This window comes from Oratosquilla oratoria, chromosome 9 (assembly GCF_046742065.1).
Source record: "Oratosquilla oratoria isolate Oo_2021 chromosome 9, ASM4674206v1, whole genome shotgun sequence".
In the NCBI taxonomy this organism is placed as follows: Eukaryota; Metazoa; Arthropoda; class Malacostraca; order Stomatopoda; family Squillidae; genus Oratosquilla; species Oratosquilla oratoria.
In genome coordinates, this window is record NC_134785.1 from 55,809,044 (window position 1) to 55,834,091 (window position 25,048).

The following is a 25,048-nucleotide window of genomic DNA, read 5'->3' on the forward strand; positions in this document are numbered from 1 at the left end:
TATGGCTTAAAATACAGTGGCGGCGCCAGGGGGGGGCCCCAAAAAAAGTGGCCAGCCCCCCTAACTGAAATGAGCAAATTGAAAATTTATAACTCATTGAAATAATTTTATTAAGTGGAATTTTTTAATGCCAGGGCTAAAGATTTGTCAGCCATCAGTGCTAGCCCAACCATTAACCCCCTCCCCTTCTGAAATGAGGATAATATATGTGTATTATCATATTACTAATAGCCCCCCAACACTTTGCACACCCCCCCCTTAGACTCCCCAACTAAAAATTCCTGGCACCGCCGTTGTTAAAATATAATCTGTATAATGATGAGCTCAGAATGATTCAAAACCCTTGTCCAGTACCTTTTTTGAGATACTAAAATACATAGATCTAAACCAAAGCATACATTACTGTGTGCTACAACCAAAAACTAAGGATGAAATGTAAATATGGCACAAAGTATTAACCAGACTAGATGTATATATAGGGTGGATTCCATCTATCTACATACCAAAAGGCTTCTTTCACCTTATAAGAGAGGTAGCCACCCTTCATGTGGATTCTGCAATTCTTATTTAAATTACTTTCAAAATAAAAATCTTCTCATGTATAAACACTACTTTGTTTAAACTGCAAAACACGAGTAAATTATCTAAATGTCTTTTTCTTTACAATTATATAAAGTATAGTAGGTTTTTTCTTCTTCTTTTTTTTTTCTTTTAGAGTTGGGCAAGGTTGCCCAGCAGATACTGTCTTAAACTCATAAGCAGGTGGTCGTGAGTAACCCAATGGGGTTTCCTCACTTCCTACTGCATGACAGATGGATGGTGAGTTTTATTTTATTTTTTTTTTATGACTGGAGTAAACATATCTAGCTGTCTACACTGACTCCTAAACACCAGCTTAATTTTATTTGGCCAATGCAACTACACCATCTCAATAAAAAACCATGGGTCAAGATAAATATAACAATAATAACATTCGCCTCAGTTTTCAGTGAATAGATATCCACAGCCCCACAGTGGTTGGCAAAAATCCTGGGGCTCTCCCCTACAGTGATGAAACTCTGGACTCTTGTCTCTGTTGTATTAGTACATGGACACTACATCACCAACTTATAGTACTGGGAGAAGGAGGAGAGCAGTTATCAGTTGTCAGCTCTACTGTAAAGACGGAGGAAAAGCAGCTGAAGTGGACAGAGATCTTGGACCACATTTAGAGACTTGGGTGTCAGCCTCTAGGGGACCTTCAGATGGTGAAGGTGTTAATGGGCAATAAGGAGATGATTATCTCATCTTGCAGGACCACTACTTGCAAGTACCTGTCACTGGTCCTGAATTAGGTACACACACTAGTAAACAATTTATCTACTTAAGGGATATGGACATCCATTTATATTCAACATGGCTGTTATAAAGTACAGAGCTCATCAAATAGAAAATAAATGCTGTAAACAGACACACAACTTCACTCCTAAGATTTCATCAGATATCAACCTCTTCAAAAAAATAAAAATAATGGGGAAAATATATGAAAATCAGATAAAGTTCTTGCTCTATAAACTCTGAAAGGGCCATCCAACTTCATATATAAATTTCTAATTTTGAATAACCACACAAAATACTACAATGCACACACTTTCAGAACCTATCTCTTTATGGTCAAGTAATCACACTTTAGTGTGATTACTTGATCATACTGGGTACTCTAGGTCCTGCAATCACCAACAGAACACCATACTAGATTTTCTTTTGATTACTTGATCATACTGGGTACTCTAGGTCCTGCAATCACCAACAGAACACCATACTAGATTTTCTTTTGATATATAATTGTTGTCACGAAATTACTTGCACCCCAGCCTCAATTCAATCCTACAACACAAAGATTTCTTACCATACTCTACTTCCATACCTGTTCACAGCAATTTACCATTCAACACATTGTCCAGAAGCAATACCCATGACCAATATCTCCTTGTATCCAGTTGGATTGCCAAATTTGGTTTACCTGACCACATCACATCAGACCATGGCACTGCATTCAACTCACAACTGTGGGCTTCCCTGAGCCAGCTTCTAGGTACCACCATCCAACACATCACTGCTTACGACCCCAAAACCAACAGCATAGTGGAATGCCTGCACAGAATGCTGAAAGCTGCCCTGATATCAAGCTGCACCAAGGCACAATGATGCAGCCAACTTCTGTGGGTCCTACTCAGCTTGGGGACCTCATCAAAGGGCAGTGTCAGTGCCCCATCCACCAAAATGGTTTACAGAGCTCTTGTCATCCACGGCGAGTTTTTCCCCAACACAACCCCTAACAAGAACCTCAATCAACTCAGGTGCATTGTAGGAATGGAATTTTTGGCTCGAAGGCCAAGGTGCATTGTAGGGAAATTCACCTCTTGGTGACAGACCTACAAACCAGCAAACCACTGATATGTTCTGAAAGACCTATACTGATCAAAGTATGTCTTCCTCAGAAACAATGCCAGACTGCTGCCACTCACTCCACCCTTAAGGAAAAGGTCCTTTTCTCAGAATTAAGGAAGCAGATGACTCAAACCAGCAATCTCCTCTTAGCATCCATTCTCAAATGTCTATTTCTCATTACACTTTTTAATCCCCCCAAGTCCATCTGGACCAAGAAAAATCTATATGAGGGCTTGAGGATTGCTGCCAGCCACTGTGACCATGGATGTTTCAATTCAGTGAAGCTCACAGCAACAGTTATTATCATCAATAATAATTTCATTGGTTCCTGGAAGTGCTGTAATAAGCCAATACTAGGGGAGGATTGAAGAGGTTGAAAAGACAGCCAACATGTGATAGGAACTGAAGGAATAAGACTTAAGGGAAGAAATGATGTATATGAAGGTGACAAAAAGGAATAGTTGGAAAATCAGGAAGAGAGAGAAATGGAAATGACAAAAGAAGAAAGCATGAAAAATCAGATGAGGACGGTCATTGGAGGGGGGGAAACATGGAAATGAAATGTTGGAGGATTGGGAAGATGAGAAGACAGCTGATGGTGGAAAAGAAATAGACTGCAATAGGGGATATGCCATGAGGGGTGGAATGGAGGTATAGACCGAATACAAAAGCACAGGGAAAAGGGGATGGAATCACGTGAGGGATGGGGGGGAAATGTAGGAAAAACGAGGCATAAACAAGATGGAGGTATAGGAGGACGTAGACGATAGAGGCGGCCAAAGATAAAGATGGCATGGGAAGGATGAGAATGATGAAGATTTGGTGAATGGAAGAAGAGGGACATAAGGAATAGAATAAAAGAGGAGAAAGATGAGGGAGCTTATGAAAGAGGACAGGTGAAAACGGGTTGGAGAAGGAAAGGTAAAGGGAAAGGGGAGATAGATAGAAAGCAGAGGTGGGGGAGGGAGGGGGCAAGAAGAAACCACATGCTAGTGTTGACCTGACATGATAGGCAGATCAGATTACTTGAGCCACTGATTTTTGCGATAACCGTAGTTATGCTTACCATAAGAATAGCAATAACAATAAAAAATAACCATTCATCATTACTGTATGAATAACTATAAAGTATTTTAATCTGCAACATGTGTTTTGTATCAACTTTGTACTTTTTGGAAACTGGGACAAGTTCATTTACCCTACAATGTTCTATTACTCGATAATTTATAACTTTTACTCAGGAACTTGGAGCATCCTTAACAGCTGCTTCTTGTATGTTGCACTGGGAAGGTTATTATAATTGGTCGGGATAAGGACCTGCCGTGCTTTAACTACATACGAGTAAAATGAGCAGCAGCACTAACCCTATTGTCCATTTTTGTTACACACACACACAAATACATTAACTAAAATTGGCTTCTATGTGAGCTACACTTCATTATGTCTCCATCCTGCAGTTTCACCTTAATTGTAAAATAAGGCTGATGCCGTTCTCTTTTGTGAAATACTTTTCTTTTTTACTCTGTCAGAGCAACAAATACAGCAATTTCATAATCACAGTACCCAAAAAAGTTGTACCATCCAAGCTCATATTTGTTGATAATTATTAAAAAAAATTGTCGTCTAATTCACTACCACCCTTTTACAAGTTCTATTGTGGCAAACACCAGGCTACTCTATTCAGGTACAGGGCAGAACCTACTCTGACTTGATCCCAATCAAATGAGACTCCATTCAGATCAAGGCCTGCACCTGATCTACCCTTTCACTGGTAAATCTCAAAAAATGCAAATTGGACAGAAAAAAAAAGTTTCTGTGTGAGTAGAGGTAGTTTTTCAGTCTCTCTATCTAAACTGGCAATGCTTGTTATCAGTACTGCATTGGACATTAGGGAAAGGGACTGATCCAGCTGCATTTGTTTACATCATCTAAACTTTGTCAAAGCTTCTTGCTTATGTATTACTGTTAATTTAATAAAAATTTTTACAAAGCACACAAAATTGAATACTCTTGTACCAACTTTCAAACAAAAATAATGCCATTTCTAGAAAATCAGACACTGTTCATGTTCTATGGTGCAAAAAATACAGCACAGGTACAGCGAGACCTCTCATTAACGGATGTTAATTAGCTATGTTTGTGGTGTTTTCGCTGTGTTTTTAGTGTTTTGGAGTGGTTTTTGGGTGGCATAGTGATTGCATGCACTAAACAACAGCACCAAAAACACAGCGAAAACACAGCGAAAACAACGCAAACACAGCTAATTAACGTCCGTTACTGAGAGGTCGCACTGTAATTTTATTTCTTTGTGAAGAATGGCCACACGCAGAGCTCACACTCCAGAAAACTACCAGGTGAAAGGGTAGTGATGGTATTTTCCATAATAAAATACAAAAGTGCGTCATGGTAATGAACGGGTTAAATTCAATACTTAAAAGGAGTTTAAAAGTCCTCAAATCGGTTTTCTCTTTAACGACCACCTTACTCGAGCATTACTCTGTTTACGGTAAGGGCCAGGGTAAGTGGGAAAAGTCCACAGGACCGCCAAGCCCCGCATCTGCCTCCAAGAGACTCATAATAACTGCCATGGCTGCCTCGTCAGAGTCGCTCGTACCATCCGTCTCCATTCTCTGACTACCGACAACATCCATCAGGTCGCCCTCCGTGCTAACTGCTGTAATACAAGAGGAGGGGATGGTTATTTAGTGATTAAGGAGCTTTATATGAGAAATGCTATATCAATTATAAAAAATTCAGGTTATCACTGCAAGTCATCCTTTACCTGCATTATTCTAACCACTAGGCCACTGTGACATATTCATTGTTATCATACATACATATATATATATATATTTTTCATCAACCACAACACACTTTAATTCTAAGACATCAACATCGGGAGACCTGCAGAGGCCAACATGCAGAAATTGAAATGTGGTATGACTAAGGACTCGAACCAGGGCTAGCAAGTGACAAGTGCTGTTGTGCTGCATGTTGGCCTCCGCGGGTCTCCCGATGTTGGTGGCTTAGAATTAAAGTGTGTTGTGGTTGATAAAAATGTATATCTATTCACTGGGACCCATTCAGTGTTGTACATATATATATATATATATATATACATACATATACCAAAGGCTTTTTCACCCTACACCAGGGGTAGCCAAAAAGAAAAAGACATAGAAACCACTCCCACCCATTTCAATTCCTATATATTCCACTCCCCTCCACCCTCCCTATTATCTTGGCACCTATATATATATGGTTTAATGTCATATACTGCTCCTTTCCTGTATACTAGAATTAGGTAAATACAGCTACTCCCATATGGTGGGGCCTATTGGTTTGGCCCGACCAGATGTAAGTATAACCCTCACTACTGATTTTGCCAGTCTAGTCTTCTTGCCTGTGAGAGATCCACTATACCCAGTCAAAGATTCATGTGCCTGGTCAATAACATGGGTAGTCAGTCATCCTGGAAGAATGTTCCAGGGGACCACATGGAGAGCCTACCAGAGGTTCACCTGGGTCAATAACATGGGTAGTTGGTCATCCTGGAAGAATGTTCCAGGGGCCCACATGGAGAGCCTACCAGAGGTTCACCTGGGCTAATAACATGGGTAGTCGGTCATCCTGGAAGAATGTTCCAGGGGCCCACACGGAGAGCCTACCAGAGGGTTCACCCAGGCCTGGCTTGACACGTTTGTGCCTCATTTGCAACAACTCGCACAGTGGGTTCGATTATGATGGGGGCAAGTAGGAAGCCCGTCATGACCATGTGTCCAGTATGGCTGCCCTGAACACGTGCCTGTGATTTACTCTCCCATGCCCCCAACCACCATTGAGCCCAATGAGGGGAGACTAGGATTTGGTTATAGTCCCAATAGTCCCAGGGGGTCATGGGGGAATATATGCACCTACCACCTTGACACTTAGGCATGATAGCTGAGGTCCAGGTGGTAGGTGCTTGACTCAGGGCATACCTGACCTACAGATTCATAACGTCAGCCCAACTGATTTGCCCCTTGAAGCCAAGAGGAACCAAGAGGAGCCACGTGTCCTGGCCTAAATACAGTAGAGGGCCAAAGAGGTGCGTCGCTAGTTTCGGGGGGCACCTCAGTGCAACCACGGCACTAGGGCACCACTCAGCTTCCAGGACTCCTGTCTCTAGGCTCTGCAGGGATGCCATATATGGCAAACATGTGGGTTAGTGACCCGTAAAAGGGTTGAATGGCCACTAACTCAAGAGTTCATCTGCCCTTTGATGTTTTTTGTTTGTTTTTTTCTTTCTTTTTTCTTCCATCTGGGTGTCCAACACACCTTCCTCACAAGCAGATCACCAGTGGGAGGAACTGGTTTAGTCACCAAAAATCTGACCATACAGCAAGTAGTACTGGGTTACACGGTACCAGTCGAAATTAAAGTTGGCAGACAAGCGGGATCCAATCCAAAGGGATTTCTTTCATCTCTGCAGAAAAAAAAGATAAGAAAAAGGATAGGCCCAATTAATAATAATGAAGATATCATCATAGATTTGCAGGGAAGAATGAGTGAGGTGCTTAAAAAAATATTTTCTCATGGTGTTCACACAAAGGAGAGGTTAGATGTAGGGATGATCTGTCATCCAAGAAGAGCCAATAAAAGAGGGAGGGAGGGAGGGAGAGGTGGTGAATGGGAGTGGAATGGGTGGGGATGAAATGGGTGGAAGAGGAATTATGCCTTTTGACTTTGGCTACCTCCCTAGTATGGGGGAAAAAAGCCCCTGGTATATGTAAATCTATCAATCTGTTTGCCTACTTCTACCTTACTAATGTTGATGTTTATTAGTCTACTTTCCTTATCCACACCAAAAATTGGGTCACATTTAGATACCAAATCTAACCTCTCCTTTGTAAATACCATGAGAAAATATTTGTTAAATGCCTCACTAATTTTTCCTTCCAAATCTATCATATCTTTATTATTTCTAATTGGGCCTATCCTTTTCTTACTTTTTCTTCTGCAGAAATGAAACAAGCCCTTTGGGTTGGATCTTGCTTGTCTGGCAACCGGAATTTCATAATTATGTTTCCCTGTGTGTATGTTCTTTTTAACCAGTCTTACCATATCATTATATTTAGATCAAAGGTATGTTTCCTCGTTTTTTATTCTGGTGTAAAGCACTTTTTATTCCAATTTCGATTTTCAGGCTATCCGTCATCCATTTGGCAGTATTAGTATTTGACCTTATTGTTTTGAGGTGAATAAATATATTTTGTAAATTCAAAGCAAAATAATATTTTCCTATACCTGACTGGCTTCGGTTGCTGCCGTGATTGTAGGTTGTCTCCTGGTGGTGCTGCTGCTGCTGTTGAGGAGGTTGACTTGCTGGGTGGAGGTTGTTGCTTGTGTGGTTATTGGTCCCCTGCATTACACCACTTGCATTCTGGAGTAAAAGTAATAAACATAATGAGATAACTATATATAAAAACATAATAAACAGTACATACATACATACATATATATACCAAGGCTTTTTCCCCCTTACAAGGGAGGTAGCCAAAAAGAAAAAGGCATAAAATCATTTCCACCCATTCCATCCCTAAATACACTCCACCCTCCCTTTTATCTTAACACCTCCTTGTCCACTGCCCTGGGTCAAAGGCAGTGTCGCAAGACATAATGAGATAACTATATATAAAAACATAATAAACAGTACTGGAAATAATCACATGCTGCACATGAATAACATCTATTCAATCAATTCATTGGTTCTGGTCTCTATTGCAGTAGACCACCAGCTTTCAGGAAATTTGCAACAGCCTCCAGGCAGGACCATAAGTCACTTAGGGAAAATATATTGTGTTGTTGTCTGAGGATTGTTAATGTAAGGCATTGTAATATGAGTTATTCTGTGTCCTCTTCATGGTGGGTCGATCTGGGTCAGTCTGAATTTATGGCCAGAACTATTTTGTATGAAGCTGAGGGAGGAGTGGGAGGGAGTGAAGGATAGAGTAGAGCTAGGAGAGGAGGAGGAATGGGGATGGTTCAAGGAGGGAGTCACAAAGTGTGCAAAGATGGTGTGTGGAACAAGAAGGACAGGAGGAAATAGAAGGAAGGGTAGTGAATGGTGGGATGAGGAAACAAAGAAGGTTGTAGAAGAGAAGAAGCGAGCTTTCACAGATTGGTTACAAAATAGGACGAGGGAGTCATATGAGAGGTACAAAGAAAAGAAAAGAGAAGTAAAGCAAAAGGTAAAGGAGGCAAAGAGGAGAGCAGATGTGAAATGGGGTAAGCGTATGACAGAAAATTTTGAAAGTAATAAAAAGATGTTTTGGAAAGAAATTAAGAGAGGAAGAGGAGGCGAATCAAGTAGAGAAGAAAAGGTAAAAGGTGCAGATGGAGAGATGATAATGGAAGAGAAGGCAGTAAGGGGAAGATGGGCAGAATATTTTAGGGAGTTGCTAAATGTGAAGGAGGATAGGGAGGGAAAGATAACTGCAGTGGGAAATGCTAAGAAAATGACCGTGATGAGTGAGGAAAATGGAGGAGAAATAAGGAAGGATGAAGTGAAGGCAGTTGTTAAGATGATGAAAGCAGGTAAGGCACCTGGTCTGGATGAATGCCATGCAGAATGTAAAAAAAGGAGGTACAGTGATGGAGGACTGGCTGGTGAGGTTATTTAATGTTTGCTGGAGAGAGGGTAGAGTGCCGGAGGATTGGAGGAGTGCCTGTATAGTTCCACTTTACAAGTGAAAAGGGGACAAATGTGAGTAGTAGTTTCAGAGTGATTAGCTTGTTAAGTGTAGTTGTGAAGGCTTATGGGAGAATCTTAAGAGGATTAGGAGAGGAACAAAGGGAGTAATTGGTTAGGAACAGTGTGGATTTTAGACGGGTAAAGGTTGTGTATATCAGATTTTTGTAGTAAGACATGTGAGAAAGCTATAGGAAAGGCGAAGGATGTTTTTTGGGCTTTTATGGATCTGGAAAAGGCTTACGACAGGGTAGACAGGAAGGCACTATGGGAGGTTTTGCAGATATACAGGATAGGAGGAAAGCCTCTAGGAGCTGTCAGGATTAGAAATGGAGAGAGTGAGTGGTTCAAGGTAAAGGTAGGACTTTATCAGGGATGCGTTATGTTGCCCTGGCTGTTCAACTTGTACATGGATGGGATAGTGCGAGAGGTAAATGCAAGGGTGGTGGGTCAGGGATTGGAGATGGTTAAAGAAAATGGAGAAAAGTGGGAGGTGAGCCAGCTGTTATTTGCGGACAACACTGCGCTTGTGGCAGGATCGGAGGAGGGATTGAGGAAGTTGGTGACAGAGTTTGGGAGAGTGTGTGATAGAAGAAAGCTGAAGATGAATGTGGGTAAAAATAAGGTGATGAGATGTTCAAGGGGTGAAAGTGGCAGCAGACTGGAAGTGAGCATTAAGGGAGAGCAACTGGAGGAAGTGGATAGCTTTAGATACTTGGGTGCAAATGTGGCAGGAAAAGGGGGAGTGGAGGTGGAGGTAGAATATAGCTTGAGAGAAGAGAGTAAATGCCTTGGTGGATTAAAAAGTGTAATGAGGAATAGACATTTGGGAATGGATGCTAAGAGGAGACTATATGAAGAAGTGATTGTGCCAACAGCACTGTATGGGGCAGAAACATGGAACATAAGAGAGGAAGAGAGAAGGTGAGATGAGGTGTCTGAGAAGTATGATGGGGGTTACTAGGCTAGATAGAGTGAGAAATGAGGAGGTGAGGAGGAGAACAGGGGTGCAAAGGGAGTTGGGAGATAGGGTTGATGAAAGAGTATTAGGATGGTTTGGACACATGGAAAGAATGAGTGAAGAAAGACTAGTAAAAGAGGTATGGAAGGCAGATGTGGAGGGAGTGAACATGAGGGGACGTCCTAGGATGAGGTGGATGGATGGGGTGAAGGGGGCTTTGGGGAAGAGGGGAATGTCTGTGGAGGAAGGACGGGAGAGGACAGAAGACGGGTGAATGGAGAATGGTTGTATATGGATGATGTTGTGATGCATGAGGTGGAATGGGCAGGGGGATGGGGGGTGAGGTAGTATGTGTGAGCAAAATTTGACGCAGCCTGAAGGGATTTCTCCCCGTCTTCTCCTTTTATGCATGGGGGGATGGAGAGGGGGGGTCGCCAATTTAATGAAGCAGCATTGCTGTGGATGTGCTGTGTCTTGCGACACTGCTTCTGACCCTGGGCACTGGACAAGGTGCAGGCATGACCCATCATCCAGGAGGTGCTAGGGTGGAGGGGTGTGGAGTGTATTCAGGGATGGAATGAGTGGGAATGATTTTATGCCTTTTCCTTTTTGGCTACCTCCCTTGTAAGGGGGAAAAAGCCTTGGTATATATATATATGTATGTATGTATATATATATATATATATATATATATATATATATATATATGTATGTATATATACTGTATATGTATATTATATATATATATACACACATTTAAGTCCTAAGTGGACAAAAATATATGGCATACTGTATAGTGCATAGTTGACCATGGAATTATGGAAAACAAGTTACTGATGTGCAAAGACATACTTAAATACCAAGTAATTCAAATTTATCAAATTTATCAGTAAAAAAAAAATCACGTAAACACTGACTGTCACACTAAGATCAAATACAGCTGAACTCACTCTATTTGTAGAATCAGATCGGAGGAGGGCAGCAAAGGATCTGTCGGAGGCCCCAGATCCAAGGATACCTCCAAAGGGTGAGGCAGGACTTTCCAAAGGAGAATCAGCTCTTCTTGTGCTCTCTAACACTTCATCCGCAATCTGTCGCCCAATCTTGCCAGCATACATCCCTCCGCCTAAAACGCGGCTTGTGCCGGCAGACGAACCGACACTTCCTGAAATTCAAGATGTCCTATGGGATTAGATCCCCCTCCTAAAGCTACGGTTTTTGTTAAACTGTGAGTCGATCAATTGCTGTGAGACCAATGAAGAGTATCTTCAAGCAGTGGCCCTGAAGAACTGATGTAGATTCATCTCCTCACTACTTGTCTGTGGAACCCATCAACACCCACATCCACAATCGTAATCAATAAACTTCCACTATTTCTCCTTTCTCTTTACTTCCTGTACATCAAACCAAAAAAATCCTTATCTTTTGGCAAAATCTTCTTAAATATGTCTAGCCTCAAGCAACTGATCAGCTCACACTTTCCTTTCAATTTAAAAATTATCAATTTATATCTGCCCTTTCCCTATAGCTATGAACCATCCATCAAATTTCCAACAAAAATTGTAGACATAACCTCAAACTCAAATATTCCTGTTAAACTTCCACAGCATATCTATCAAACTTTAAATTTCTTTCCTTCAAAACTTAAAAAAGGACAGAGGGTCCCACAAAGGTCTACATACCTGGAGAGCTGAGGAATTCATTGAAGTTACCATAGGACTGTGAAACGGATTCCGATGCCATTGTACTTTCTACAACCCCAGCCTCTGACCTGAAACATGAATTTCACACCATCAAGATACATTCTGCATTTAAACCTTTTAGCTGTATCCTAGAGCTGTTTATCCTAAGACCTGGTGAGCAATTTTGCTCTGCCAAGGTAAAAGACAGACACATTTCAAGACTATCTAAGTTAACCCTTTCATAGCATTTTAAATACATACAAATACCTAGAGGTCCTTTCCCCCATATAAGGAGGTGGCCAGCCAAAGCATGCACCCATCCCTCATCCATCCCACAATCATTTGTTCACCCTTTTATCTTGCTCTTTTGTGGATGAAAGCTCATCCCTGTCCCACACCCGTTGCTCCGGTCACAATGCAGCAAGAAAGCACCTCCAAGGCAAGGTGCCGATAGCTAAAGCTGGATAACCCCCACTACTTCATTACTTGGTGACCCTCACCTTAAGTGAAGCAACCTTGCTGAGGATGTACTGTGTTTTGCTACACTGCTTCTGATTTAGGGCATTGGACAAGATGCAGGGATGAGGCGTCATCCACGAGGTACCAAGATAAGAGGGAGGGAAGAGGGTTGAGGGGAGTGGAGTATGATGGGGGATGGAATGGGTGGGTATGGTTTTTATGCCTTTGTTTTTTTTGGCTACCTCCATTTTAAGGGGGGAAAAAAAGCCTTTGGTATATGTATATACAATTTTTATCTCAATCTACCATACATACATACATATACCAAGGCTTTTTCCCCCTTACAAGGGAGGTAGCCAAAAAGGAAAAGGCATAAAATCATTTCCACCCATTCCATCCCTGAATACACTCCACACCCCTCCACCCTCCCTCTTATCTGAAAAGAGCACCATACTCATGTGAAAACACCATGAACTATTAGGAATATATCGAGCTACATATTAATAAACCTGTTGCCCCAAATCTCTCTTGCAAGAGACTCACACCTCCCAAGCAACTGGTGATGACCATCAAACAGGCCCATATTTACCTAGTTGTATCTTATGGGAAGGGAAACTATGCTTGTGGTGACCTGTCTTTGTATCTTCCAGTGTCTAGTTTGCTCTTAAATTCATGTATAGTTTTTGCACACACTATTGTTTTATCCAGTTTGTTCCAGATATCCACCACTCTGTGTGGAAATTGTTTTTTTAGGTCTCTTTTATAACTATACTTTTTGAGTTTATCATGTCCCCTTGTATTTCTCTTATCTCAATCTAACAAGTCCTCTCTATCAAGGACCTCTGTGTCTTTCATGATTCTGTAAATGGTCAGCAGGTTGCCTCTTTCTCTTCTTTGTTTCAAATTTGGTAATTTCAATTTAGCCAGTCTCTCCTCATGTGACAGGTTTGGAAGTGTTGGGGCCATTTTTGTGGCTACTCTCTGGATTTGTTCAATTTTCTTTATAGTCTTCTTGGTACTGGGTGACCATAGTGTAGAAGCATACTCCAGTCTAGGCCTTATTAGTGTTTCTAGAATTATTTTTAACCATTTCTGTCTAAATAGACAAAAGCCACCTTTATTGATCTTAGCAAGTTGTAAGATTCTCCAAACATTCTGTTTATATGTTTATCAGGGGACACATCATTTGAGATAATTACTCACAATTCTTTTTCAGATCCCACTTTCTTTATTTTCTTTGTTCCAATTTTATGTTGTCTCTTTTTTGTTTTTGTTTTTTTTCTTTCTTTTTTTACTTTTTCCAAACTCCATTATGCTACATTTATGTTAAAGTCTACTTCCCACTTTTGGCTCCATTTCCAAACCTTGTTTAGATCCCTATTTAGTGATTCACAGTCCATTTCAGTATTCACTTTCCTCAGCAATTTAGCATCATCTACAAAGAAGCTCATGTAACATTCCACATCTTCATGTCATTCACATAAATAGCGAACATTACTGGAGTCAATATCAATCCTTGTGGAACTCCACTAATCACCTCCTCCCAAGATGAATTCTTTTCTGTGAGCACTACTCTCATTTTTCTGCCATGCAAGAAATCCTCCATCCAATTTAGTAGATTGTCTTGTACTCCTATGTTTTCAAGTTGTTGTTTTTAAAAAAAAAACTTGTGTGGTACTTTGTCAAAGGCTTTTTGTAAGTCTAGGAAAGCACAATCAGCCCATCCATCCCTTTCTTAGTCTTGAGTAGAAACAGATTAAGCTTGTGGTACATGTTCTTTCTTGTCTGAATTCAAATTGTCTTGGGTTTATAATATGGTTTTCTTCCCGGTGTTTTATCTATCTATTCTTGATCATTTCTTCACAAATTTTGGCTACAGTGCTTGTAAGGGAGACTAGTCTGTAATTTGTTGGTTCTTCTTTGTTTCCTCCTTTATTTATTGGTACAATATTGGCATGTTTCTAGTCCTTTGGTATTTTTCCTTGAGTGAGCAACTTCTTATGTTATGTAGCTTGTCCATTAATTCTTCTTTATATTCTTTTAGTATCCAATTTACAATCCTGTCCGGGCTGTGATTTCCTGACATCAAGGTTCATTAGTTGATCCATTATTTCTTTGTGCTATTGTTTTTCCTTCATGGGGGGGGTGTGTGTGTGTGATTGTACTTCAATTTCTTCATCCCAATGCTATACTTTTTCTCTAGTGAAAACAGACTTGAAATGGATGTTCATGACTTAAGCCATTTCTAAGTCTTTTGTATATTCTATATTTCTGTGGCGTAGTTTCACCATTTCCTATTTTTGAGTTTACTTTTCTCATATTTATAGAATAGTTTGGGTTGATCTTTACATTTTTCTATGATGTCTTTTTCATACTTTCTTTTTTCCTCTCTGCGCACTTTTACATATTCATTTATATGGTTGATAGATACTTGCCACTCCATTTTTTGTTTTTTATCTTTTTTCCATCTTTTCCAAGCTTTATCTCTTCTTTCTTTCACCTCACTGCATTTTCTGTTCAACCAGCACTTAATGTACACCTTTCCCTGTTTCTGTCTTAGTATATATTTATTCACTTCATTATAAATTTTCATTAAAATCATCCATTTCTCTTCCATGTGTCTCTTCTTTGGATTTTTTTTTCCCAATTTGAATTTTGAAAGAATTCTTAAGTTTCCTAAAGTCTATTTTGTTGTACATCAGACTTCCTTTTCTGAATTTCTCATTTCTCTCTACATATATTTCCTCCTTTAGTTCAACCTCTATTACCATGTCACTTTTTCCAAACGGTGTCTTGTATTCAATTTTATCCACAATTTTAGGTTCTGTTGTAAATATTAAATCTAGTCTCAACACTTCATTACTATATGTTTTTTGCCCATTGTGTCATTGCATGTTCTATAGTCATGTCAAGTTAGACATTTCCCCATAGATCCTCTATGCGTTTCACTGTCATCTCTTTCCAACAGATTTCTTTACAGTTAAAATCTCCCATGAGAACCAGGTTACCTCCATCTTTCAGCATCTTGTTTAATGAATGCCTTGTATCTTCTAACATTTTTACATGCTTGCCCACTTTCCAAGCACCCATTTTTGGAAGTACATAAATCACCACAAACTTTCTACTTTTCATGTCGCTGTCTTCAGCTTTTATCATGATCATTTCCACACCGTTTTTACCCTCTGCAACCTTCGTCACATTCAAGTTTTTCTTGGTCAAAATCATGATTCTTCCACCCTATTTCTCAATTCTGCTGTTAACCCAATAATTATATAAACTATGTCCAACACTATTTGGTGGTAGTGGCCCCCTTAATTTCATCTACACAATTCCCATCATATCTGGTTTTCTTCTGACAGGTAATCATTTAGTTCACTCAATCCTGAGATTAATACATCTATGTCAGTATAGGCCACTTTTAATTTTCTTCTCCATCTTGTTTTCTTTTCCTTTCATTTCACTTGCCTTGATGTATCATTTTCTAAGCCTCATGTCTAAGACTCTCCAATAGAACTCTCTGCTTTCGATCTCCATACTTTTCATTTTTTTTTTTTTAGCTTCATCTCTTAGTGTCTTTTCTCTTTCATCATTCATTTCTCTTTTTATCCATAAATTGTTGTAATGTTCACTCTTTGCAAACTTACATGATTTTGCCAGTATGTCTTTTGCTACTGTTTGTGAATTTAGTTTTATCTTTAGGGGTCAATTTCTTTCTTTAGAATATTGTCCCATTCTATATACTTCCTCTATTTCTTTTTCTACTTCATGGTCATCCTCTTGTACTTCTTTTAGAATTGTTTTTGCAATTTCTTTTTCTTTTTCTCTCAAGTACCTAACCAAACCATGTTTTTCCTTTAGTCTATACACTTTTTTCTTGGAAGAAATATTGAGTTATCTGGGAGTCTGTGCAGGGCAGTGTTACACGAGATGTGCAGTGTCCTGTGTGATAGCTGCATCTAGGGCAATTTGATTCTGTGGCCAAGCTCATGCTGTACTGGTACTGTCTCTGAGCTGGATGGTGTCTCAAACATAAGTGCATGAAAGTGGTTCCCACCTCTCATAAGAGGTAATCTTTCATTGGACTGATACTGAGGTGGGGTGTGTGTTTCAAAGAAGTATCAACTTTGGTGGTCTGTCTTGAGGAGATTGTTTCATGATTTGGTTGTAAGTGTGCATTTGCATGGATGTGTTATGTAGTACAAATAGTGGGTTGTTGTAAATATTTGTGTAGTATGCAGCTAATGTGGTTTTTTCACCTTGTTTCAGTGGTTGTGTTTGTGTAATACAAAAAAATTGGTGAATAGGACCAAGGGCTCTAACACGGACCCGTGTGCCTTTCATTTCCATGCGATGCTAAATAATTTTAGTTTCTGAGTATGTGTTAAATTAGGCTGGGTTAAATATTTAACTATAAATAAAATCTATAATATCACTTTAATCAAACTAATATATTTAGCAGCTGAAGATATTGAGAAAATCAATTAACATAAAACTGTCAGGTTTATATTAATAGATATTCCTATTAATATTCAGCATAGTGAACAAACTCAAAAATATAGATTCTCTTACATAACAACACTATTCTTAGAAATTATATATTCAATATCTTTGGTCCAAGGGTTCTTGAAAGTTCTCCACACACTCTGTAACCGAAGGAATGAACCGTCTTTTGTCCGAAATCTGTATACCTGTATCAGAGAAAAGAAAAATATGGTTCACATAAACAATAAATATTCAAAATAGATTGGCATAATATCATAGCACAGATTGGAAGTAAATCGGATCTAAAAGACTCACTTGTGTATTTTTATTTTCAGAAGTCTGAAGAGTTGATCGGTGTGTTTCTGCAAGAAACCCAATATCATCTTGGTGAAAATATTCATACATGCTTGTCCCCAGAAGCTCCTGTGGCAGCCATCCCAGTAACAGTGCAGCCCTGTGTAAAGTAAACGTCAAGAAGAGAACATCAAAATCCTCATCAACAAGTTCTTTGCATCCTTATCAATAATGGTGGTACAGGAGGCAAATGGAAGGTAGGCAAGGGTCTGAATTTAGAAAGCGAGTTTAAAAAGAAGTGGGAGTTGAGCCAGTTGTTGTTTGGAAATAACACTGCAACTGTAGCTATGTTGGAGGACAGGCATTTAGTGGAGGACTTTGGGCAAATATAAGGTGACGAGATGTACGTGGAGTAAGGGTGACAGTGGCTTGGACACGAGTTTAAAGGGTGAGAGGCTAGGGTAGTGGAGAACTTTATGTATACTGGGTCACAAAAACCAGGGAATGGAGAAGTGAAGGTGAATTATAGAATAAGCTGGCAAATAAATATCTGGGGAGAGCAATAATGTGTAGTGAGGAACACATCTGGGGAAGACCATTGAAGTGACTATGCCAATTACACTATCTGGAACGGAGACATAATTTGAAGGATGGAGGTGAGTGTATTGACACGTTTGAAAGATGGGTGATGAGATGGACCTCTCATAGGTTCATTATGCAGGATCATCACTAGTAACCTATCACAGTCTCTGTTTCCTACAATACCACATATAAATGTGGCTCTTCTGACAAGCTCCTTACCTTTGGTCAATATAGACAAATTTTCCATCACTGGTATGTTTTGAAATGTATTCAATGGGCTGCATGTTGTACTGATGGTTCACTCCTCTTGAGTCTGCCACGCTTCCTGACATTAATGGCGGGTGAACACGACCAACTGCAACCTGAGGGGTCATGACAAATTACATAACACCAGGTAATACACAATAGTATAGCTCAAACTATTTAATACAAAATCCCACATATCTCCCAAAACCTACTTTCGAAGGTATACACAATCCCAAGACGTACCAAACATGACAAGTTGCAGGAATCATTGTCCCCTTCAGCTTCTTCAACCAAAGGGTCCTTTGTGGGGGCCCACGACTTGAGGTAGCCAGTGAAATGTATTATAGTATATTTCTTATCTGTTGGAATAACATATGATGTTGTCAGAAAATAAGAACTTCCACATCCATAGTGATACCTGGTTCTTAAAAGGAATTAATTTACATACATACATATACCCAAGGCTTTTTCCCCCTACATGGGGGGGGTAGCCAAAAGAAAAAGGCATAGAAACCACTCCCACCCATTCCATTTCCTATATATTCCACTCCCTTCCACCCTCCTCCCTCCCTCCTATCTTGGTACCTCCTGGATGACGGGTCATCCCTGTATCCTGTCCACTGCCCTGGGTCAGAAGCAGTGTCACAGCACACAGTGACACAGCACATCCAAAGCAAGGCCGCTTCATAAATTCGGCGACCCCCCTCTCCATCCCCCCATGCAGAAAGGGAGACGGTGGGGAGAAATCCCTTTGGGCTGTGTCAATTTTTTTCTCATATATACTTCCTCACACCCCATCCCCCACCCACTCCCCCTCATGCATCACAGCATCATCTATACACAACCCCTCTCCATTCACCCCTATCTTCTGTCCTCTCCTGTCCTTCCTCCACAGACATTCCTCTCTTTTGTAATGCCACTTTCACCCCATCCATCCATCTCATCCTAGTACGTCCCCTCATATTCACTCCTTCCACCTCTGCCTTCCACACTTCTTTTACTAATCTTTCTTCACTCAATCTTTCCATGTGTCCAAACCATCCTAATACTCTTTCATCAACCCTATCTCCCAGCTCCTTTTCCACCCCTGTTCTCCTCCTCACCTCATTTCTCACTCTATCTAGCCTAGTAACCCCTAGCATAATTCTCAGACATTTCATCTCAAACACATTCAAACTATTTCTCTCTTCCTCTTTCATGTTCCATGGTTCTGCCCCGTACAGTGCTGTTGGCACAATCACTTCTTCATATAACCTCCTCTTAGCATCCATTCCCAGATGTCTATTTCTCATTACACTTTTTAATCCACCAAGGCATTTACTCACTTCTCTCAATCTACATTCTACCTCCACCCCTACTCCTCCCTTTCCAGCCACATTCGCACCCAAGTATCTAAAACTATCCACTTCCTCCAGTCTTTCACCCTTATGCTCACTTCCAGCCTGCTGTCACTCTCTCCCCTTGTACATCTCATCACCTTTTGCCCACATTTATCTTCAGCTTCCTTCTTTCACACACCTTCTCAAACTCTGTCACTAACTTCCTCAATCCCTCCTCTGCTACAAGCAGTGTCATCAGCAAACAACAGCTGGCTCACCTCCCACTTTTCTCCTTTTTCTTTAATCATCTCCAACCCCTGACCCGCTACCCTTGCATTCACCTTACGCACCATCCCATCCATATAAAGATTGAACAGCCAGGGCGACATAACACATCCGCTACCACTGTGAATGTACATACATAGACATGCATATACCAAGGGCTTTTTCCACCCTTATAAGGGAGGTAGCCAAAAAACAAAGGCATAAAAACCATTCCCACCCATTCCATCCCTAATACACTCCACTCCCCTCCACCCTCTACCCTCCCTCTTATCTTGGCACCTTATATATATATATATATATATATATATATATATATATATATATATATATATATATATATATATATATATATATATATAAGTGATGACCAAGTGATCACTGTTACCTAGCGTGTGCATGTGTAACTAAGAATATTTGGGGACACTTGTTAGTTGTTTGACATATTTGAGAGTTCTTTAAAGAAATTTTATAATCCATTGCATAAATGGATAAACTTTCTCTGAATCCATAACTGCTAGAAGTTCCACCTAATTAATTGACAGTGATATCCTAACCCTACCTGAACCCTGAGATTTCCTTTTTTTTTGGCAGCCTGTAGTTGTGTCAGCCTCCTCCTTGAGCACTGGAGCCGATTTACATCTCATCCTGCAGAAAAAGGCGCGTCTGGAACCTGGACAGAGTCTGGTCAAGCCCTGTGGAACATCAGTCTTCACTGGAAGTAGTGCTGTGGAATTCACAAGAAAAAAATCAAATAAATAAATAAAAATATATATCAAAAATAATACATACATATAACACAGGCTTTTTCTCTCTTACAAGGGAGGTAGCCAAAGTCAAAGGCATAAATCCACTCCCACCCATTTCATCTCCACATACTCCACTCCCATTCACCACAACTCTCTCCCTCTTTTCTAAGCTCCTCCTGGATGATGGGTCATCCCTGTATCTCGTCCACTGCCCTGGGCCTTTGGTTTTTGTTTTTACCTATATGTTGCTCAGATATTTCTTTGGCTCCTGGGGCCAAGGGTAACTTCCTACTGGGAATATGAGGGGAGTGAGCACTGGCCACAGTGGACAGGGTTCCTCATCTCCATTAGGGTCACCATCCTAAAAAGTGCTCTTGATTTGAATGTTTGTCCGCAGCAGAGCTAAGACCTCCCTCCACAACTCATCCCAGCCCAGACACCCACCCATCCAACACAGGACAACCTCATATAATGGTCCCTCTCGTGGGCAGCACCTGCACAGGTAGCCAAGCATTGGGAACCTTTTGGTCTGGTCCTTTACTGGTGACCTTGCTAGCATGGGTAGTCCCCTTCCCATAAGTAGGACCAAGCACTCTAGCATTGTTCACCAGGTCATTGGGAAATGAAAACCCCACCCACAACAAGACAGTTCCCATAACAGAGGTTCTTGGTGCACGATATTTGTGTGTGCACCTGACTTATCCACCCTTTTCATATATGGAAAAGGGACTTTGTTATTCATATAAAAACAACCAATAGATTTATGAACAAGGTGAAGGCATTAGACATCACTATCAATACCTTGAGGGTAACATACTTTTGGCATCAACAAGGCGCTCCCTCCTACTGATATCTGTACAAGAGAGCTGTTCTTTCACTTTGGCCAAGTCCTTTGGATGAAGAATGTCAAACCAACTTGTTCCAAGCAGCTCACTCTGGAAAGGACAAAGTCGTTCAAGTTACGGAAAAATATACATCAAGTTATGCTATCAAACAATCTGTTGCCTTGGTTCTCTCCAGCACGAGAACAGTAGCCCAGAGGTAGCCAGCATTTGCCACTATATGGTTCAATGAAGAAATTTTGTACTTGTTTATACATACATATATACTGTACATACATATACCAAAGGTTTTTTCCTGCTTACATGGGAGGTAGCCAAAATACAAAGGCATAGAAACCACTCCCACCCATTCCATCCCCTACATACTCCACTTCCCTCTACCCTCACCCCTCCCTCTTATCTTGGCACCTCCTGGATGACGGGTCATCCCTGCTTCTTGTCCACTGCCCTGGGTCAGAAACAGTGTTGCAAGACACAGCAAATCCACAGCAAGGCCACTTCATTAAATTGGTGACCCCCCCTCTCCATCCCCTCATGCAGAAAAGGAGAAGACAGGGAGAAATCCCTTCGGGCTACATCAATTCATTTCTCATATATACTCTCACATACATACATACATACACTCACACCTATTTTCTGTCTTTTCCCTTCCACAACAGACTTCTCCCTCTCTCCCAATGCCCCTTTTACCCCATCCATCCATCTCATCCTCAGTCACTCCCTCTTGTTTACACCATCCACCTTTGCCTTCCACACTTCTTTTACTAATCTTTCTTCACTCATTCTTTCTGTGTCCAAACCATTCCAATACTCTTTCATCAACCCTATCTTCCAACTCCTTTTCCATCCCCTCTCTCCTCCTCACCTTGTTTCTCACTCTATCCAGCCTAGTAACCCCTATCATACTTCTCAGACTTTTTGTCTCAAAATACATTTTAACTCTTCTTCTTTTATGTTCCATGTTTCTGCCCCATACAGTGCTGTCAACACAATTACCCCTGCATACAATCTCCTCTTAGCATTCATTCCCAAATGTCTATGTCTCATTACACTTTTTTATCCCTTAAGGCATTTACTTGTTTCTCTCAATCTATATTCTACCTCCACCTCCACTCCTCCCTTTCCCACCACATGCATCCTGAAGTATCTAAAGATATTCACTTCCTCCAGCCTCTCTCCCTTAGTAATCACTTCCAATATGATGATCATGATAATGGAATAAAAAGGTGTATTACAATTGACTGGAAAATGTCTGGTAAGTATAATAAGATCATGAGGCTCCCTACCTTCATGTTTGAAATAGAAAGTTTACAATAAATGCATTCCATCAACAATAACCTACAGATGTGAGGCTTGGAAATTGACAGTAACTACTTCATTCAAAGAAAAAAAATATAATGGCTTACAATACCTGTGTGTAATGCAGTGTTTGGCAGACTGATTCTGATACATACAAAACTCTTCCTCTGTCACAACCAACAACAAAAAGAAAACCATCTGCAGCCTGAAAAACAATAACATTCATAAAAATCTAAACATATGTAAGGAGAATCTATTACAGATAATTACGGAGCAAAAACCAATATGCCCACATAATGCCCCATTTACATGTGTGGCTGAGACCTTTATATATACATTAATATCTCAATTTATGAATACCCATTTTATGAGACCCTGAGTTTACAAGTTTTATTCTATAATAAATATACATACATACATATACTAGAGGCTTTTTCTTCCTTATAAGGGAGGTAGCCAAAAAAACAAAGGCATAAAAACCGCTCCCATCCATTCCATTCCCACATACTCCACTCTCATCCACCTACTTCCCACCCTTTTTATTCTGGCTCTTCCTGGATGACAGGTCATCCCTGCATCTCCTAATCCTCCCATAAGCCTTCCCATCTACACTCAACAAAATGATCCCTATGAAACTACTACACTCACATTTGTCTACTTTTCCCTTGTAAAGAGGAACTATACAGGCACTCCAGTCCTCCAGTAGTCTAGCCTCTTTTAGACAAACATTAAACGACCTCACCAGTCAGTCCACCATCACTGTACCTCCCTTTTTTAGAGACTCCGCACGACACCCATCTAAACATGCCTTACCTGTTCTCATCATTCTAATAACAGATTTTACCTCATCTTTTCTCATTTTTCCTCCCTTTTCCTCCTTCATCAGTATCATTTTCTTAGCACCTCCCACTACAACCACCTCTCCCTTCATATCCTCCTCCACACTTAGCAACTCCCTAAAATATTCTGCCAATCTTCCTCTTCATGCCACCTCTTCCGTTATAGCGAGTCCTCCTTATACGGTACATATGCGTTCCTGAAAACCTTACCGCAAATTGAAATTACCGTATATTGAACCCAAGTTTCGACTTGTGGCAGACGTACCTTCTCCCTGCTCTTTCCTCTTCAAAATATCTAATTTTACCTCCAAAACACGAGCAGATACCGTATCTGTGAATTTTTCTTACCGTAAATAGAATTGAGGGTAGTAATTACCAAATACCGTAACTGTGAATTTACCGGATAAAGAATTACCGTATAAGGAGGACTTGCTGCATCATCTCTCCATCTGCACCTTTTACCTTTTCTTCTCTACTTGATTCACTTCCCCTTCTGGATACACGTAGAAATGTATATTTTTCTATAATTGGAGATTCATCTCTAAACATAAAAGGAAAGTGACTGGTCTGTTGGGTTGACACTAAAGTCCTTAGGTACTGACTGTATACCCCTTACACAGTGTGACATGGTAAAGGTAGTCACAGTTGTACAACTTATGGAGGTTGGGAGAGGCCTTCATTTAGCAGTGGACTACAAAAAGGGGATGACTTATTCAAGCTAATATCAAGTAATTCGATGCTGCTACTGGCATCCTTCTACAACCACAAAATTAAACTGTCTCTGTACTCCATGATTATCATACTTATCTAAATTTACTCTTACCTGCAAAATTAAATTCTTGAGCTCATCGTCTGACAGGAAGGCCGGTTTATAGTGTCCCTCGGTGTAAGAGTTGAGCGAGCCCCTAAGCATTTTCATGTGCTGCACAGCCATACGCAGGACGGTCAGTTTGTCGAGCTTACGTGATGTACACACTGGAATGATACTACTCAACTCCATGATATAGGTGTTCATTTTGTCACGCCGTCGTTTTTCAATCTCACTGTGGTTCTGTCGGCTCACATGGCTGAAGACAAATGAAAACCAGGTCAGGAACAAACAAAGGAACAGAACAGAATCACAACTACAACCCTAAGATACAATATGATAGATCTATCATAATTCCATCCTAATCTTATATTCACCAACACCATCCTAAATGATACTTCTTTCCGTTCAACCACACACATATCTCACCAACAGTGCCACCCTCATCCTAGCCACTCCACATATCCTATGTATCATACCTCCAAACTTGAGCTCACCTTTCCTTTTTCGTTTAATTTCAATGCTCATGCATCTCTCTCTCTTCTCACATAAATACAATTCTCCTTCCATTTGCTCTGATCTGTCCCACCCCTAAACACATTCAATAACCTAATTACTCTGATTCTGGATAGAGACTCCCTCCTGGACCCTTTTTTTTTTTTTTTTTTTTAATCTTGATTCTTCACAGGGGTAAAATACTGAGAGGTTCCTTGTCCCTTCACTTCATTTTATTTACTTCTTTTCTACTATATGAGAAACAGTAGTAGCATCCTTTCTCCTTAAACTTCCACCACCATAGGGATAATGGAAAAGGAAGTGGAACCTTAGATAGTAAATGATAAAATCAAAGAAACAGCAGAAATGAAGGACAACAGAAAAAGAAGAGGAAGAAGTCTATGTGTGGGCCTGGTCCTTAGAGGTGCGCCCCCCCAAAAAAAAAAAAAAATCCATAGAGTATTAGGTGCATATAACTTTGCAGCCAATACTCCACTACATCATTACCCTAAATCAAATCTAAAAAGTATGCTATAAACTGACAGTTTA

General features: G+C 40.4%; 1 protein-coding gene across 4 annotated transcripts in view; it reads right to left on the bottom strand.

Annotated features, from left to right (window-relative positions):
• Positions 1-651: 651 nt before the first annotated feature.
• The window catches only part of cyc (basic helix-loop-helix ARNT-like protein cyc), a 33,558-nt gene continuing 9,161 nt past the window's right edge, over positions 652-25,048 (bottom strand). For 3 of the 4 annotated variants that reach the window (XM_076190514.1, XM_076190515.1, XM_076190513.1), the window contains 12 exons: positions 24,020-24,263; positions 22,470-22,562; positions 21,034-21,151; positions 20,030-20,194; positions 18,110-18,225; positions 17,840-17,982; positions 17,060-17,198; positions 16,832-16,950; positions 11,804-11,892; positions 11,072-11,286; positions 7,717-7,852; positions 652-5,104 (listed from right to left, as the gene is read on the bottom strand). In XM_076190514.1, the coding sequence (XP_076046629.1) occupies positions 4,932-5,104; positions 7,717-7,852; positions 11,072-11,286; positions 11,804-11,892; positions 16,832-16,950; positions 17,060-17,198; positions 17,840-17,982; positions 18,110-18,225; positions 20,030-20,194; positions 21,034-21,151; positions 22,470-22,562; positions 24,020-24,263 (1,750 nt within the window). In that variant the 3' untranslated portion in view covers positions 652-4,931. Of the gene's footprint in view, positions 5,105-6,710; positions 6,896-7,716; positions 7,853-11,071; positions 11,287-11,803; positions 11,893-16,831; positions 16,951-17,059; positions 17,199-17,839; positions 17,983-18,109; positions 18,226-20,029; positions 20,195-21,033; positions 21,152-22,469; positions 22,563-24,019; positions 24,264-25,048 lie in introns of those variants that run through there. The other variant, XM_076190516.1, reaches the window with a different exon arrangement.